General features: G+C 32.9%; 1 protein-coding gene across 3 annotated transcripts in view; it reads right to left on the bottom strand.

Moving 5' to 3' along the window:
- Positions 1-444: 444 nt before the first annotated feature.
- Positions 445-17,601, bottom strand: part of HNRNPLL (heterogeneous nuclear ribonucleoprotein L like) — a 35,093-nt gene continuing 17,936 nt past the window's right edge. For 2 of the 3 annotated variants that reach the window (XM_081069082.1, XM_081069080.1), the window contains 7 exons: positions 14,048-14,119; positions 9,465-9,682; positions 6,721-6,842; positions 6,121-6,322; positions 5,406-5,463; positions 5,219-5,317; positions 445-2,632 (listed from right to left, as the gene is read on the bottom strand). In XM_081069082.1, the coding sequence (XP_080925208.1) occupies positions 2,577-2,632; positions 5,219-5,317; positions 5,406-5,463; positions 6,121-6,322; positions 6,721-6,842; positions 9,465-9,682; positions 14,048-14,119 (827 nt within the window). In that variant the 3' untranslated portion in view covers positions 445-2,576. The remainder of the gene's footprint in view (positions 2,633-5,218; positions 5,318-5,405; positions 5,464-6,120; positions 6,323-6,720; positions 6,843-9,464; positions 9,683-14,047; positions 14,120-17,601) is intronic. The other variant, XM_081069081.1, reaches the window with a different exon arrangement.

Below are 17,601 nucleotides of genomic sequence, written 5' to 3'. Positions count from 1 at the left end.
TGAAAAAAGGGGAAGGGATTAAGAAGTACAAATTGGTTGTTACAAAGTATTTTTGGGAATGAAGGTATAGCATAAGGAATATATATAGTCAGTAATATTATAATAACTATGTATAGTGTCAGATGGTTCTAGGTTTGTTGGGGTGATAGATGGGAGGCGGGTGGGGAACAGGGTGAAAAAGGTGAAGGTATTAAGAAGTACAAACTGATAGTTACAAAATAGTCATGGGGATGTAAAGCAAAGCACAGGGATGATAGTCAATAATATGGTATGTATAGTGCCAGGTAAGTACTAGACTAGTCAGGAGGATCATTTCTTAAATTATACAAATGTCTAACCACTATGCTGTATACCTGAAATATAAAATAATATTGAATGTTAACTGTAATTGTAAAATTTAAAAAGCGGGGGAAGGTGAAGGGGAATAAGAGGTCAACATTTTCAGGTATAAAACAAGTCATGTAATGTACAGCGTAGGGAATATAGTCGATAATTTTGTGATAGCGTGGTACAGTGTCAGATGGTTGCTGGGCTTATCATGGTGATCACTTCTCTAGGTATACATTTGTTGAATAACTATGGTGCACACATGAAACTAATATAATGTTGTATATTAGCTATATTTTAATAAAAATCTTTTCGTAAAAAGTTACCTTGTTAAATTAAGATATTTCAATTTTGCAACAAATATAGAAAAGTATTTCTAGGGAGAAAAAAAAAAGCTTTATTTTAAAGTTAGTAAACTTAGGAATTAACTTGACAATGAATGAAGAACATATAGCCCAGTATCATATGAGTACACAAGTTACCTTTAGTATAACTTACTGGTTTCTATGATAATGGTCTAAACTGCTTCTAGATTGAATTTAAATTTTTCTAGATCTTTAGAGGATTAAAGGGACACTGGTCCACTTTTGTCAAAATTTAAAGGGAAATAAATGTTAGTTTCCATCTAAACTCTCTAACCAACAGCTCTTAAATTTTTTTCAAACCCCTGCCTCGTTTCTAAAAGGATTAAGGCCAACTGCCTTTCTTTATGTTAAGATTCAAGATAAAGGTTTTACAAAAGATCTAAACGGAACTTCTACATGCACATTTAACTAAAATCTCAAGATCACAAAACTGTTATTGCCAACTATAGACGTCGGTTATTCTAGGTAGATGAAACATATTCTCCCTTCTTTTAAAGATGAAAATAAAATGACTATACCATGTTTCCCCGAAAATAAGACTGGGTCTTATATTAATTTTTGCTCCATTAGGGCTTATTTTCAGGGGAGGTCTTATTTTTTCATGTACAACAATCTACATTTATTCAAATACAGTCATGTCATCTGGAACATCATCGTAACGTACTAAATGCATCTGTCTGGCTGAGATCTTAACTGGGGCTTATTTTTGGGGTAGGTCTTATTTTCAGTTTTCGGTTATCAGTTTTCTATTATAAAAAAGCTATGAACTTGATAACAAGTGTGTTATAGTATCTTAATACCATGTGTCGTCCTTACATCTTACTTGCCTATATATGAGATATATTATTTTTTAATAAAAGGAAAAAAACAGAACCACTGGGAGAAAGAATGTTTAATAAATGGTGTTGAAACAAATAGCTATCTGTTTGGAACAAAAATAAAATTAGATCCTTATACCTTGCACCATATAGAAAAATACATATATTACTGATGGATTTAAGAGTAAAAAATAAAAATGTAGTACCCAAAATTCTACATACAATTTTAGGGGATTCACAGACTCCCTAAAGACCATCTATAGATCTCAGATTATCTAAAAGAAAAACTGTTAATCATAACTTCTATTAAAATCTCAATGCCAAATACCAGATGTGTTTTCAAGGTCAAGTCACATGCAACCAATGAAGATGAACATATTAATTCATTGTTGTAACTTTATAAAACCTCCAAACTGGAATTAGAAACAGAGGCATGTCAATACAAATGGACAATGACTTAAAAAAAAAACAAAACCCCACCAATTTAAATAAGTTTGAGTTCATACTGTACAAGTGTATCCATATGTCTGTTAGCCTTTCAGAAATATAAAACCAACTAAACCTGTAGTACTTAAAATTTAATATGTGTAATGTTATTCTCAAACTTGATTAAAATACTTAATAAATACAAGTTATGTTTAATATGAATAACTGCAACATACTTAAACATCTAAACATATAATAGGAATTCTATAATATTAAAATGCAATACTTTCACCTGCATTAATCTCATACACAATGGAAAAATACTTGCAGATTAGCATTAAGAATGTGAATATATTTTCACTGTGGAAGAAAAATAATGATTAGAAATCATGTATTTGCATAATCTACAAGGAAGCTGTAGATAGTCTACATAGTGATATTCTGTTTTAAAATGAAAACAATTCCATATGTAAGTTTACAACAAATTTACTCAAGGCAAAATATTTGATTATTACAGAACAGGATCTTAAGTCAAAGTAAGCAAGGCAACATTAGGTCAACCATTTTAGATTTTTTAAACGAAGTATAGCTTTAAAATGGTAATAAAGGTGAACATAAATTCTAACATGCTCTTCTCTTCTTATAAATGGGATGATGTAGAAAAGCAAAGTTTCAATGTGTACGGATTGGAGCCATCTGTAAAATTTAAAAAACAAAGTTAATAGCTCATTTCATCAAACTTTCAAGATTACCCTGAATTAGCAAAGTAAATTATTTCACTTCTTTATAGTCTTAGAAGCAGGAATATTTCTATGTAAGGGAAAGATTACTTTTGTTCATGTCTACTAGCAGGTAAGCTCCATGAAGCCAGGGACTTCGTCCATTGCTCCATTCCTATTGTTTTAAACATTATCTAACACATAGAAGGCACTAGATTTTTTTTTTTAGTGAATTAATCATTACAGATAAATAGCATCAGGATTAAGTTTATGTCCATACGCAAAGGTCACTTTGCAGAAAGTATTACCAATGGTAATTCCTCTATAAAAACCAATTCAAATATAGCTTTGGAAGTGAGACAAGACTGGAATGCACAGGAAGGATCAGTAAGCTGAAAAAGTTCCAGGAGATTAGTATTAAATCTGTGATCAACAGGGAATATAAATTCTAAAAGTACTTTAAAAATATATGGGTATAATCCACAAAAATACTTCCATTTCTTTCATTTTTCTTGAATTTTCAGACCAAGCAGAAATAACTCTATCAATTGATTACGCAAAAAAAGCAATTCTGGTATTTTAATGTACCAGACGTTTAGTATTCAAAACCATAGCTCCTTAAGGAAAAAAGAATTGTATAAAGGAAAAAGCATATACATCAACAAGTATTTCTAAGAGACTGCAGAGGACCCCTAAAACTTTAAAAAAAAAAGACACTGCACACAGAGGATAAAACAACTGTACCTGTCTCAAAGGAGTCTATAATTTGTATACTGTCTTGAATGTATCTCAAATATGCATATAATTTTAAAGACTTTTTAAACTTGCTATCAAAAATTAAGCCTGGCTCACTATTTAAAATTCACTTTTGTGACTAGAAGTAAACTGAGAAGTATTCCTACTTTTTTAACTTTTTATTTAAAAAAACCCTTCAAACATAAAAAAATAGACTAGTATAACATAATGAACCCTCATATATCTATCACCTCATTTCAATTGTCAACATCTGGCAGTCTTATGTCATCTACCTCCCCTCTACACAATTTGGGGCCTGGGATATTTTAAAGCAAATCCTAGATATGTTTTTCCATCCATAAATCCTTCAGTGTGTATTTTTCTTTATTTTCTCAACTATCACCTAATAAAATTAATAATTTTTTCCCACTATTTAGAAAAATGAAGTTTTAACACTCCTTAGATCCAGAATCAAAGTAAATCAGCACAAAGTTTCAAAAGTTAAATACATGAGTATGAGTGTTCTTTGCAGTTAAAAAACAAAAAGCCATTTACCACAATTGAGAGAATAAATAAAGAATGATAATTTCATTTAATACAAATTAACACAAAATTGAAAGTCTGATAGTACTCATGTTGCTAAGAGTGTTGGGCAATGGGCATGTTCATGTACCACAGGTAGGAGTGTAAACTAATTTTTAAAGGGCAACCTTTTAAAAGAGCAAGCTAGCAACATTTACTAAAATATAAGCCTTATGCTCTCCACTATTAGGAAACTGCCCTACAAATAGAAAAAATACAACTATAAGGATATCTATTACAGAAATAGAAAAAAAACAAACTGAAACAACCAGTGTTCATCAGTAAGGAAATGGTTAAATCAAATAAACTGTGCTACATCTCTAATATGAATAACTGTTCTACAAATGCTTTAAGAAAGAAAAAAGTAGTTTTACACAGCTGACATAGAAATAGCTCCAAAATATATAAAGAGCAAGGCACAGAATAATATATATGGAAGAACCATTTTATGTAAGTTCTAAAATGCACCTATACATACACTGGGGGAGGAATAAAAGGAAGAGACAAAAGGTTAGAAAGTGTACAAAGCTTTAACTTTCATTTTGCACTTTTATGTACTGTTTGAGTTTTTTAACCATGTATACGTATTGCTTTCTTCTAAACAGAGCCACAGGAATTGTAGAAGCCAGCCTCCAAGATGGCCCCAATGATCCCTACCGCCTGGTATTCACGCTCTGTATAATGCCCTCCTACACTGTACCATGGTTGGTCTATGTGACCGCAAGAATACAACGTAAGTGATGGTATGTCACTTCCAATATTAGGTTATAGAAGACATTGTGGCTTCTGTTTTGGTCTTTTGCTCTCATCTCTCTTGGATCACTCACTCTGAAGGAAGCCAGCTACCATGAAATAGATAATGTAGCTTGACTGGGCCCACAAACAACCAGATGGGTGAGGGGGGAAGTGGACTTTCCAGCTCCCAGTCAAGACTAGAAATGACTGTAAACCCAGACAATAGGTTGACTACAACCTCATGAGAGACCCAGCTAAACTGTACAGATTACTGATCTTCCATACATAGTAAGATAATGTTTGCTGTTTTAAGGTGTTAAATGCTATGATAATCTGTTACATAGCAATAGGTAATTAATAGGATTATGTGGGTTGTGTAATTTATATGCCTTTTTCCTTCATACTTCTCTGTATTTAAAAATAAAACCCAACTCATTAAATGTTCTTTTTAAATAATTGTCAATGTTTCTGGTAGTAACTCCCATTGAATAATTATGACAACTATACTTACTTGGAACTCTTATCTGGTAGTGATTAAGTGCTGTAAGGGCTTCTACTGCATCAGTTTTACATTCCCACTCTAATAGCCCAGAAAGCGTTTTCGCAGAAGCTAAAACAAAACAAAGAAACACAAATCTAGTTGTTATTTGCTTGTTATCAACTTAACCAGAAAATTTAAAAAGTAAATGTGCACTTACGTTTTGCATCAAACACTTTATATTTGATGAATGTAAGAACTTCATGGTCATTACACAACTGTCAAAGGGAAAACTCCGTTAAAAATACGGCCAAGATCATATTCCTAACTTCTTTTTTTTTAAGAAAGTAAACTTTATGGCAGCATTTGAGTTTTGAGTCTAGCATGAATAAATTAAACCAAGTATGTTTTTAGATTAGAAAGCCATTTGAGGAAATCAATTAAAAATAGTGATATTCAATTAAAAATAGTGATATTCTAACTACATAAATAATTTTACAATACAATAAAAACACAGATTTGTAACTAAAATGTGTTTTCTCGGAGTTGACCACTAGGGAGTGGAGTTCCAGAAAATCGATTCCTTTCTGAAGCATTTCCCACAGTTAGGGAAAAAGGCAGGGATATATAAAATTTTTTATGGGTGAGAATTAAGAACACAGTAAAAATGCTTTCTGAATGTAGGAGTAAGGGTGTCTCATTCTAATTCCAACTCTCATAAAGATTGAGCCACAAACCAACAAAAAAAATAATCAATGAATAATGGAGGCCAAAAAAGTATAAAGATCAAAGAATGAACTATATAAAGTACCAAATAAATAAAAGAACACTAATAATATCAAAAGCAGGTGAACAGAGCGAGACTTTAAAATGAGGCTAATGCATGACATTTTTAAAACAGAAACATGCTACACAAATTGCATTTCAGTGCCTACCTTTGTGAAGGTCTCCTCTGTGACACACAATGGAACATTGTAATAATGCAGCACACACGAGGGTGGTTGGATTATATTCTTAGATGCTTGGCCAGCACTTGTAAAGCGATTATTTTTGCTCATTGCAAAATCTTTGTAGCTACTTGTACCATCCTCCAGCTCAAATATTTGACTTGGAACAACTGAGTGTTGTTTAGATACACTAAACATTAGAAAGGAAAAAAGGTACAGAACATACCTTGTTAGACAAAAAGCGGCAAGTAGGTAGTCTCAAAATGTTAACAAATATCCCTGCATAAATCTTAACAAAAAAGGCACAGACATCAATTAGAAAGAAAAATCTATTAAATATGTTCTCATATTAAAAAACTTTAACATAAAAACATAACCATTTAAACATACTGTTGTATGATCATAAAACTAAAAACTAGGTATAGGTAAGCAAAATCTGAATTATATGACCCTAAAACTGTCTAAAATGACAACACTACAGCTACTTTCAGATGTGCCCTCAGTTACATTAAAATACCCTGAAATTAAAGTTAATGTCTTTATAAAGATTTTTAAAATCTTTTTTAATCTACCACTTAAGATATTTACCAAACATTAAGTCTTTTCCCAAATAATTTGACATTGTTAAGGTGTGTGACAGCTCTTTCTACAGCATATTCATCACCCATTTCTACCAGTGCTGTACCAGGAATGGTCTTCATAAATTTTACCTGTAAAGACAAAAGTCCCCAAAAGATAACCATTTAATTCCCTTTTACAGTAACAGAATTTCTTAAAAAAAACAAAAATCAAAACCAAAACAAAACAATATGGTTTAAGTCGTTGATGTCAAATACAGATCACCTGAGATCTTAACTTTATTCAGCTGTTCTATTATTGCTCTTATCTCATATCGAAATTCAATAAAGTTAAAAAGACTATAATTCTATTGTATAGCACACTGAAGAAGAGCATAGACTTACTCGGGCTCTGTTATTTATTAACTGTGTGATCCGGGGCAATTTACCTCACTTTTCTGAGTTTCAGACTTCCCTATGACATGGAGATAACAACACCTGACAGGACTGATCAATATTCATTCATTCAACAAATATTTATTAAGTGCCTAATGTTTTGATAAGCACTGCGCTAGGTATTGAGGATTTAATAGTGAACCTAATAGACAACATGGTCTTCTTGAAGCTTATATTCTAGTAGGTAGGTTAGAAATGTAAAAGTCAGCAATAATTACCAAATATTCAGCATGCTGTTACAGTAATATACAAAATTCTATATAAGAAATAACACAAGATGGCCTTGAGACAGCACTGCCAGTAGGAAGGTTTGTGCAAGGTAGGGGCAGTTTAAAAAATAGGCGATACTTCACAAGTTTTCGTAACATCTTGGGCAGAGACCATATTATCCTCTTGTATTATTCCAATTTTAGTATAAAATGCTACAAAGGTTAGATGGGATAAAGCATGATAATCACTCGGCACAGTGCCTACCTCTGGGAAAGTCTGTAAATAGCTATTAAGTACCACTAATGTTCATGATACCTTGAACATACTTTCTTACCTGTTAACCTCAAAGGAATATTAGGAATGTATTTACACAACAAATACAACAACATAGCATTTATATCCATCATTGCAACTATCAACTTTAATGGGCTATCCTAGAATTTTTGTACCACCTGTACTTGAACAAAACTCTGCTTAGCAGGACTTTTCAGTTTTATTTGAAACCAATTGTCTTCTTGTAGGCAAAATTTCTCTCTTCATTAAATCCAATAACATCCTACAAATCTAATAGGGACTAAATATATGTTAAGTTTGTAGTTCTTGTACTGGTAAATCTTTTTAAAAACTTAGAAAAATTATATGTAGGTCTTTTAAGGATTATGATGACTTGAGTTTCATGTATCATAATATATCATTTAAAATGTTTAAAAAATTTTGAGATGTGAAATGAGAGATTAGAATTGTTGCAATAATATACAGAAGACAAGTTTTATTAGACAGTGATTGGGTTTCTAAAATAAGAGACAATTAGTCATAACACAAGACAAGGATCTACTAAAGATGTTGATTAAATTAATTGCCGGATCCTTTTTGTCTACAAATGTGAAAAGCACCAACAAAAAAGTAACACTATGTAAAGAAAGTTAAAATACACATTAAAGCCCATTTAGTCATCAAGCATGCAACTCTTAGACCTTAACTATACACCCAGTTGTGAGATAAATGCCTATGTGAAAAAAATCTGAACTACTTTTCCCAATGTTGCTAAATCTGTCCTAGGTATGTATTCTTGGCTAGTTATATAAGTAGCAATATCCCATATGTTACTCCCTAGACCAAATGTGGAATTTTCTTCTTTTTTTTTAATGTACTCAGTTATGTTGAGGAAATTCTTGTTTCAGAGATTTTCTGAGTTGCTTCCTCAGATCAAGGAGGCTTTAAATTAATGAAGTAAGAACTAAGTACCAACTTTTCAAGCCATGTTCTCTCCCCACACACTTATGACTCACATGCTTGTACTTTCTTATTGTTGTGAAAGAACACTAAAGTCACTTAAAACAGAAAAAATATCATTACTCCGGTATTGAATATCAAGTTAGCAAGTGTATCAAACAATTGGTAACTTAAGACTACCAATCATTTCCCTAGTTAAATTTTCCATGATTCACTGAGATTATCAATGAACAAAACATCGCAGATCTGTGGAAACCACAGTTATCTAGTAAAAATAAAGTTACAATTTTAAAGATCTTCAAAATATGTAAAATTTAAATGTTTCACTACTTTTTAGCCTTTGGACAGAAAGTTTTGGACACATCCTATCAAAGTGAGTCAGTTTCAAATACTACTTGCACTAAAAGCACATTGTTCCTCAGGAGATACTTAGAACTCTAGCATTTGAGAGGCAAGTATATAAATCTAGAACTCGCCTAAAATTCATGACTTGTGGCCTAGCTCTGAGACATGTTTATGTATACCTAAGCTACATGAAAGTAACTGCTTGTTCAAATTCCACAGTTCAACATGTTAAATGCTAAAATAAAATCTCTTTAAAATGACTTAAATAATAAATAAAAGGTTTACGCCTATAATACTGTTGTAATTGATTAAATTACTATTTTAGACTTCCATTTACATTAGTTATTTAAAAAATATTTTTTGTACTAAAAACCTATACTGATCACTTACCAACAAAAAACAATTTCTGGAGTTCCTACTTAATGGAGTTTTAGCTTATGTGGTTCACTACTAAAAGAACTTCTTTGCTTCCTTTTCAGATTTTCCTACTATATGTCTTAGCACAAGAAACTAATATAAAACAAAACTTACCTTTTCAATATTTCCATATAAACAGAATAAATTGAAGACTCTTGAACAATTCATTTTTAGCTGATGTAATCCACTAACCATTACTACTGAACCAGAGGGATTTCCTCCATGCATGTAAGAGGAAGAAGCCTGTGGTAATGGATATGCAACAAGCTCAGGAGTATCTCGAGAGCCCATTCTGTAACGACTCGGCAAAGGCAATAATGGACCATGGGATCCTATAAAAATGATTAAAAAAAGAAAAAACAAAGAAAACTCAACTTTAGCAAATACGCTACACCACACAAAAAAATAAACTCTTAATGTAACTGGTTTGATGTATGTCCAAAAAAACCTCAAATGTGTGAATATTCAAATATAACCTGTGGGGATTAATAAAATCTGTATTTATTCGTACCAGATCTAACATTCATTGACCTGCACACATCAAGCTTTAAGTTTATATATTTAAAAAGGAGTAGTTCAACATAAAAAAAGTATATAAGATCAGACCATAGAAAGAAGGGGGTTTGGGCCACTGTATATAAATTATACCTCAAATTTTAAAAAATTACCTTCTGCCAACGTCTTTTGGAGTTTAATACAATAACACAGTGAAATCTAGAAAACTATCTCTATACAGATATAACAAAAAGAACATGTTTAGTTCCCCTGAAAAGTTGTCTCCTTTTAAATAAATTTTACTATAATATACTTTCAGGTTAGTATTTTATTCCAATTCTAATTTAGGTAACTAAAACCACAGATTTAGTTCATATCTCACCTATTCAGGTGTCATTATTCAGCAACCTCTATTTTTTGATATCACGTCAAGAACCAGAAGAAAATGCCTGAGTATCTGAACCTGTTGTCACAGAAACACACACAAATCTATGTCTTATACTAATAATCCTTAAGAATCAACCTGCTAACTTTAGAGTAGTTCTAAACAACTTTAAATGTGTCTGGTTTTCCCACCCACAACAGATTAGAAGTAACAAAGCTAGACTGATGGAGTAGACAGGAATGAGGGAGTTTGGAGACATTGTGATACCAAAAGTAGGCATAAGGTACATTTACAGCAACAAGAAGAGAGGCGTCTCAGGAGAGGCAACTAAGCTAGAGACCGATAGCTCAGAAATATAAACCCACACATCTGAGGCACTCCTGAGTCAGCAACTACAGAAGCATCCACTGGGACACACGCAAAGTCCTCCTGATGTGCCAGAAACCAACCCAAAATCCCAAGTCCTTTCCTTGTTTCTCAAGAAGTAAAGAGTATGTAATGCTACCGACTTTCTTTTTTATGTAAGACTAAGGGACACTTGTCAGCTACTAAGTGAGTTACTAAGAACTTCTATATTTTAGTATCATAACATGCTATTAAGAGTTTATGTAGACTCCAATTCAGTATTCTAAACACAGCTGCCATTCTTACAACACAGCAACACTAGCACTAAGCACATGCAAGTGGTTTGAACTCCTGCGATTTTATAGAGCAATACTTTATCAATGCATTGTCATCAGTGTTGCCCTAAATTGGTCAAGGTTTTCAACTGCTCTTCTTGCTGGTAATTGATAGTTTATCAAAACAAACAGCTCATGGTGAATTACTTGTTAGTAATTACACATATTTTGGCCTCTAATATAAACTGTCATACGTACACTGAGGACATGTATCAATCATTATTCCTATTGTAAAAGTATACATACATAGTATACGTACATATATACATATTATACAGACCCCCAACTACCACCATTTGCTTGTACAGTAATGACGCTTTATTATTATCACTAAATTTTCTTTTTCCTGGAAAGTGGAAAGATATATGGTAGATGAGCAGTGGAAACCTTCCACTCTGCCTAAGTTGGCCAAGGTCCAAAAACTTTGAGATCCACTGCCATAGGCAACAATCAAATTCAGTACAAGAATATAACTGATGTTTTGTAATTCTGACGTTGGGCCATCAGGATTAAATTATGTTACCTATGGAATATAAATGGTTACCTATATTGTTTAAGAAAATAAGAACAAACAGAAGTCTTTTAAAAACTTTCTATACTAAATGCAAAAAAGTTTGGGTGCTTAAAAAAACCAATGCTTCAGGTATTTAAAAAATTCACTTATATGGGAAAATGCTACACAATTGGCATTACTAACATTTTGAAGTCACTTCCCATCTTTGATACTCTAAAATCTTTGGTCCAGGAACTATATCCAAAGATGTTAGCAATTAATATACAAACTTTTCTAGGGCTCACAGCCAATGAATCTGTGTATTTACTTCTGCCACTTTGCAAGCATGAGGTCTTTCTACCAGTTCATCTCTTAGGGTTAGGCTTCCCAAATTAAAAGTTAAAGAATTCTCAAAACATAGACTTATACTGCTATAATAAACTAAATAATAAATTTAATCTAACTCATTAAACCTTTTCCTCTTTTTTAAAGTTTATTGGGGTGACAACTGTTAGTAAAGTTACATAGATTTCAGGTGAACAACTCTGTACTACATCATCTATATATCCCATTGTGTGTTCACCACCCAGAGTCAGTTCTCCTTCCATCACCATAGATTTGACCCCTTTTACCCTCATCTCCCACCCACCTCCCTCATTAAACCTCTTCTATTCCCTCTGTCTCACAGTCCATCATAAAGGAAAAGCCACACATGATATAACACAAAAATGCTAATAAACCTTTTTTTCTGAACTGCAGAACCTAAGGGATACAGCTGTGATTTGCAGAATTTGTAGTCAATATAACTAGCACCTACTCTCATCTTCTTTGCCTTTTCTCCAATTTCCTCATCTTACTTCTATTTTCTACCTCTTTTTACGCATCTCTCTCTCTCCCCGTTCCTGTGCACTATTTTGCTTACTTCCCTAGGAAAGTAGAATTATCCTCAGTTAAATGTTTCAATGGACATAGCTCAGAATGGACACCCTTACACAAACCCACCACAATCATCCCTTCTCAGAACTCTCCAGAGTCTGAAATACCCCTAATTAGCAACCATCACACCAAAGAATTCTGCACCTCCTCTCTCAGTAAGCTTACATTTTAAAATTTATACACACACACAAACACTCTAAATAAATTGGGGCATGAAACTGACAAGATTTTCAAAATATGCTTTTTAAAAATGTAAAGTTCTTCGAGGGGCATATTAACGTTTTTGTTTATACAGTTATTTAGTAAGATATATTTTATAAAGGAAGGCAAACCTGAAAACACACTGAGAAAACAGTCTGTATCAATACTACTAAGGTAGAGTTTTTTGTCCTTCATTTATTCTCTCACAGACTTTTCTAGCCCCCTTTGGCAATTTCTAGCCTTCAGTTGACTGTCATGACACAGTTATATATTCCACAACAACGCTACAAACTTGTGATTAGCAATTCTTTTGTAACCCTCCATCATGCAAAGCACAGTGGGCTCAAAGTAAGTGTTTCTTTACTGCAGGATCAGAACTATCCATATAACTACATTTACTATTTATAGTTAAAGAAACAACTAAGAAAAATGATCAAGGAACACTCACTAAAATGACTGTAAGTAGTTAAGATTTTCATTCTATACCACACTCACTGTTATGACATAACAGATTATTTCAATCTCTTCTGCCATATAGACTACTATAGAAACTTAAACACACACACGCGCATGTGCGCATATTTAATTGCTAGAGTTCAAAAATAAACATTAGGGAATAAGCTAAAACTCACAACTAAGAATGATCATCAAACATGTAGGCAATTTGAAAACATTTCAGAAAATAGGCAACAGCAGGGGCTTTTCGATGATAAATCCCAACAGCACAAGATAGCAATTTCTATTTTCTACTACTTCAAATAGCATTGTATTTCAACTTTAAGCCACAGAATAGGTGGGGTCAATAATTACCGCTGTTTGAAAACTGAAAAATATTTAAAACCACAGAACTTATAACCAGTTAAAAGTCTTATGAATAGCAATTCTCAACATTTACTTACAAGGGCAATAGTCTGATACCTAACTTTCTCCTGAGGAAGAATATTACTCTAGGTTTCATAATCTTAATTTATCAACATAGCAAACATGAAAACTAAAGAAGTTTTAATAGAGGAATTAAATACAAACAAATTTAACCAAGGCCAAAATAGCAACTGTAGAACAAAAATAATTAACAATCTAACCAGAAACATGTTTCCCTTTCAACAAATGCCACATTCTTTCTGCCTTATTACTCAAAACTCCTCTTTGCTCATAATTGCTACAATGGAAGGAAATACACTTAATGAGCAATAATACTTCTTTTTGGTCCTCTAATAGACCAGAGCCCATTACTAATCAAAACCAAGACAAAACAAAATGTAATGGTAAAAAAGCTTTCAACCCCCAACCAATAGCTCTCATTTATCTCAAGGATTATACATCAATATTCTAAAAAAGCAAATGATTTTGACAACTCCTTGGGAGTACATTATAAGGGACTGACCCCAAATAAACCAAGTCAGGTAAGCAGGAAAAGTAGAAACAAGAAATGTGCCATTCTTCATCAGAAATGCAAAACTTCTAACAGTTCGTCTATACCACCTTCCTTCTGCCTTGACAAACTTACCATAGCCATCATGTCTAAACGAAGAAGGGTGTTCTCCCAAAATGGCTTGTCTCTGGCGACCCTTTCCTCTATCTGACACAAAAGTAGAAACATGGTTTTAACAATTTTGACCCAAGTACTTAATAGAGTTCTCACATGGGAAACACCCATTCAAAACATCCATTACAATTCATAAAGACATATGATTCCTGGTTAACTTTAAACATCCATTCATATCCAATTTAAATACAAACACCAAAAGTTTAAGAAAGTACTTCTATCTAACAAACTCCACTTAACTTGAAAATATCTTTTTGGCAAATGCCAAATACAATCACACGTTCAAATTTAAGGAAAGAATGGATACTTTTCAGAAAGTGAATGTACACGATGCTAGAGTTTGACGTTGTACAGAAGTTGTTACCAATACATGTCTTTAAAACAAGCTTTAAGTGCAGTACTTTTGAAAGACAGTACCTGAATCATACTATTAGCTTCAACAGCAACACATTTTCAAAGTGGGCTTCTTTCAAGAAGTTCAGCATAAGCCAACAACAACCTGTATTACATGGTTTCACAATCAGTAAACACAGAGTATTTTGTATGTATATACACATATTTACAAACACCTACAGACTTGAGACTGGAAATTTGCACATCACTGGCCCATTTTATATCATGGATTGGTCGTTGTCTATAGATCTTAACACCAGGCAGGACTCTGAGCAGCCCCCAAAGTTTAATATGCCAAGAGAAAGCTAACCAAGGGGGCTACATTATTGGATGAGAGTACTACAATACTCCTAAAGGACAATTTTTATTCTAGCTACATTTTCAGGGAATGCATGCCAATTTTCCCCAATCTAATTTGAGATTTCAATAAAAGTGATTTGAAAGTTTCTAAAATAGCACTTCCTATGTAGGTTAGTAAATTTTAAAAATCATTGTACAATTCTTTTAGAAAGTTTGCTGATCAAAGCATAGTGTCCAGTAAGATCTTTTTTTTTTAAGTATCTTTAGAGTCCAGTCATTCTAATCTGAAAATTCAGAGAGAGGCTTTCTGTATATCCTTAGTCACCTAAAACAAATGAGGTTTATGGGAGATGAGAAATACTTTAACTTTCACTTCAGTCTAGAGAAACACCATTTTAATTACCTATTCCAAGTTATCACAGCACTGAAAGGGACCTAGGAGGTCATCTAGTTCAACTTTTATTAAGCACATAAATTCTCTTTACATCATCCTAATCAACTGGGCCTATCTAGCCTCTGTTTAACTAACGCTAGTAACTAGGTACTCACTACTTTCCCTCACATTTTCAGTTGGTCCTAAACCATCAGAAAATTAATTTTAATATTGTATAGAAATTGGTCTTCTCTCCATATTCTATCCCATTTGGGACCTCACAGACTTACTCGGTCTTTTTCCACAAACCCTTGCAAATGCTTAAAAGCTATTATGATCCTCCCTCCATTTCCCCAAAGTCATTTCTTCTCCAGTCTAAACATCCACAGTTCCTTCTTTCCATTACATGGCTTCCAGCATCATTTAAGTCTCTCTTGAATCAATCCAGTCTGCTAATACATTCTGTCAATAGTCCTCTATTTAAGCATGCCATCAAATACTACATACAATTCCTTATCTGATCCAGGAATCTTAAACCCAAACCACCATGTCTTCAAGGTTCAGCTTTATTGATACAGTTAACAGTGTGCTATAAAAGAAAGAGCACTGGATTAGGAATCAGAAGATCCCAATTTAACCACTAATTTGCTGTATAATCACAGAAACAATCTTCGTTTGTAAAATTAAGGAGTTAAGGTAGATGAGCTCCATGATGTCTTTCAGCCAAACATTCTCAGGATCAATAATTCTCTTTATTTGAAGCATTCACTACCAAATATAAGGTTATATACAATAGAAGTGTGCAGATGAGTCAAATACTAATACATCAATCTATAAATAGTAGTGTGTAACCCTTTCCAGATTCATCTGAAATATGACGGAAGCTGTGGACCTTCTCCCCAGAAAGATACACATATACACAAGTTTTGCTTAACATTTCTGGAGGGATTCTCTGGAGTCGAGGCTAAAAATTTTTTGCACTAAAATGTAATTTGGGCTGAAATATATTTTTAAATGAGGTTATATTTCTAAAAGTGCTCTTTTCTTGGTAGAAAAAGTTACAGTTCATTATCAACTTGAATGGAAGCTGAAGTCACTACAAAAACATAAACTGCTTTCATCTTGCCAGACAACTACCTCTCTGAAAGGAATTAAAAAACAAGAATTCTTTTCCCTTGAAAGCAGAAACTAAAATTCTGTTTTACTTCCTTTAACTGTATTTCACTATTTAAATATCTACCTTTCTGACTGTAATTCCTTCTCTGAAAAATATAAGCTGGTTCTGTGTAAATTTTAGATCTTTTAAAAGAATCGATATTAGGAGCATTAAAATAAGAAGCATGTCTATAAATGTTCTAAGAGACATTAAGAGAAATGTAACCAAAACTATTTCAAATTGATAAAAAATAACAACCGCAACAAAACAAATGTTCAATACTAACTATAATTTGACAGAAGTGAGAGATTTCTCATCAACCACTTGTTCCATTGTTTCAGTACTAAGGCTTTGTTTTTCCAATACTGTATCCAACTGCACCAAGCCTGTACCAAGCAGATTTCTATGAGTACCAAAAATGTGGGGTCCAGCCAGAGCTGCATTACAAAACAAACCTGTTTGCAACCCCATGTGTAAGGCAAGATGATTTCCTGAGAATTGAGAATTAAAGGGGCCAATCATCCAAAAGTCCTAAATATTTGAACATGCAAATCATTTCATTACATTTGTTATTTTTTCTTCTGCCAAGAGTACATGCACTAGCAAGTCCCTATTGCCCAAGATATTTTGGATGCCATAAAAATTTTTCCTACTTTATTAAATTTTACAGATATACTGAGTTTTTCTAACATATGGTTCAAACATTGATATTGTAGTTGAGATGTAGCCAATACTGCAGCCCCCTTGTTTTTACAAAATCCACATTTTAATCTGTATATTCCAGACTTGCCACACAGTTAGTTGAACAATTTTATCAGTCAAATCTATGCTCATGAAATCTAGCATTTGTAAGTTTTAGGTGAAAATGTATCTCAAATGAAATGCTCTTATTTTCAGATTTATCAAGTTTAAATATATTCTACACCTTGAACAGACATGTTACTTTCACCTACATTTGAAATGTCAAAATTTCTAGTTACACAAATTAACATGAGTAATAACCTTAAATTGTTACAAAAAGTAACAACTTATAAACAGCCACTTTACAAAAATCAAACCACACAGGAAATCGCCTTTTACATATAATGCACCTTTTCATTATATTATTCTATTCAAAGTCCACACTTGAGAAAAAAAGGTAAGACAGTGCAGCAAGTGTGCACCTTTCTAATCCTTTTACCTTTAATATCTGTGTGGATTGGTTGAGCATTATCAATTCCCGAGACCTATAGATAAATGGGCCCTGGTTATTTGCCAATTAACAATTTGAATCTAAACTGCAAACAGTTACAG

The sequence above is a fragment of the Rhinolophus hipposideros genome, assembly GCF_964194185.1.
Source record: "Rhinolophus hipposideros genome assembly, chromosome: 12".
NCBI lineage: Eukaryota > Metazoa > Chordata > Mammalia > Chiroptera > Rhinolophidae > Rhinolophus > Rhinolophus hipposideros.
The sequence above is the reverse complement of the archived record's forward strand: the minus strand, read 5'-3'. Positions and strand labels throughout refer to the sequence as shown.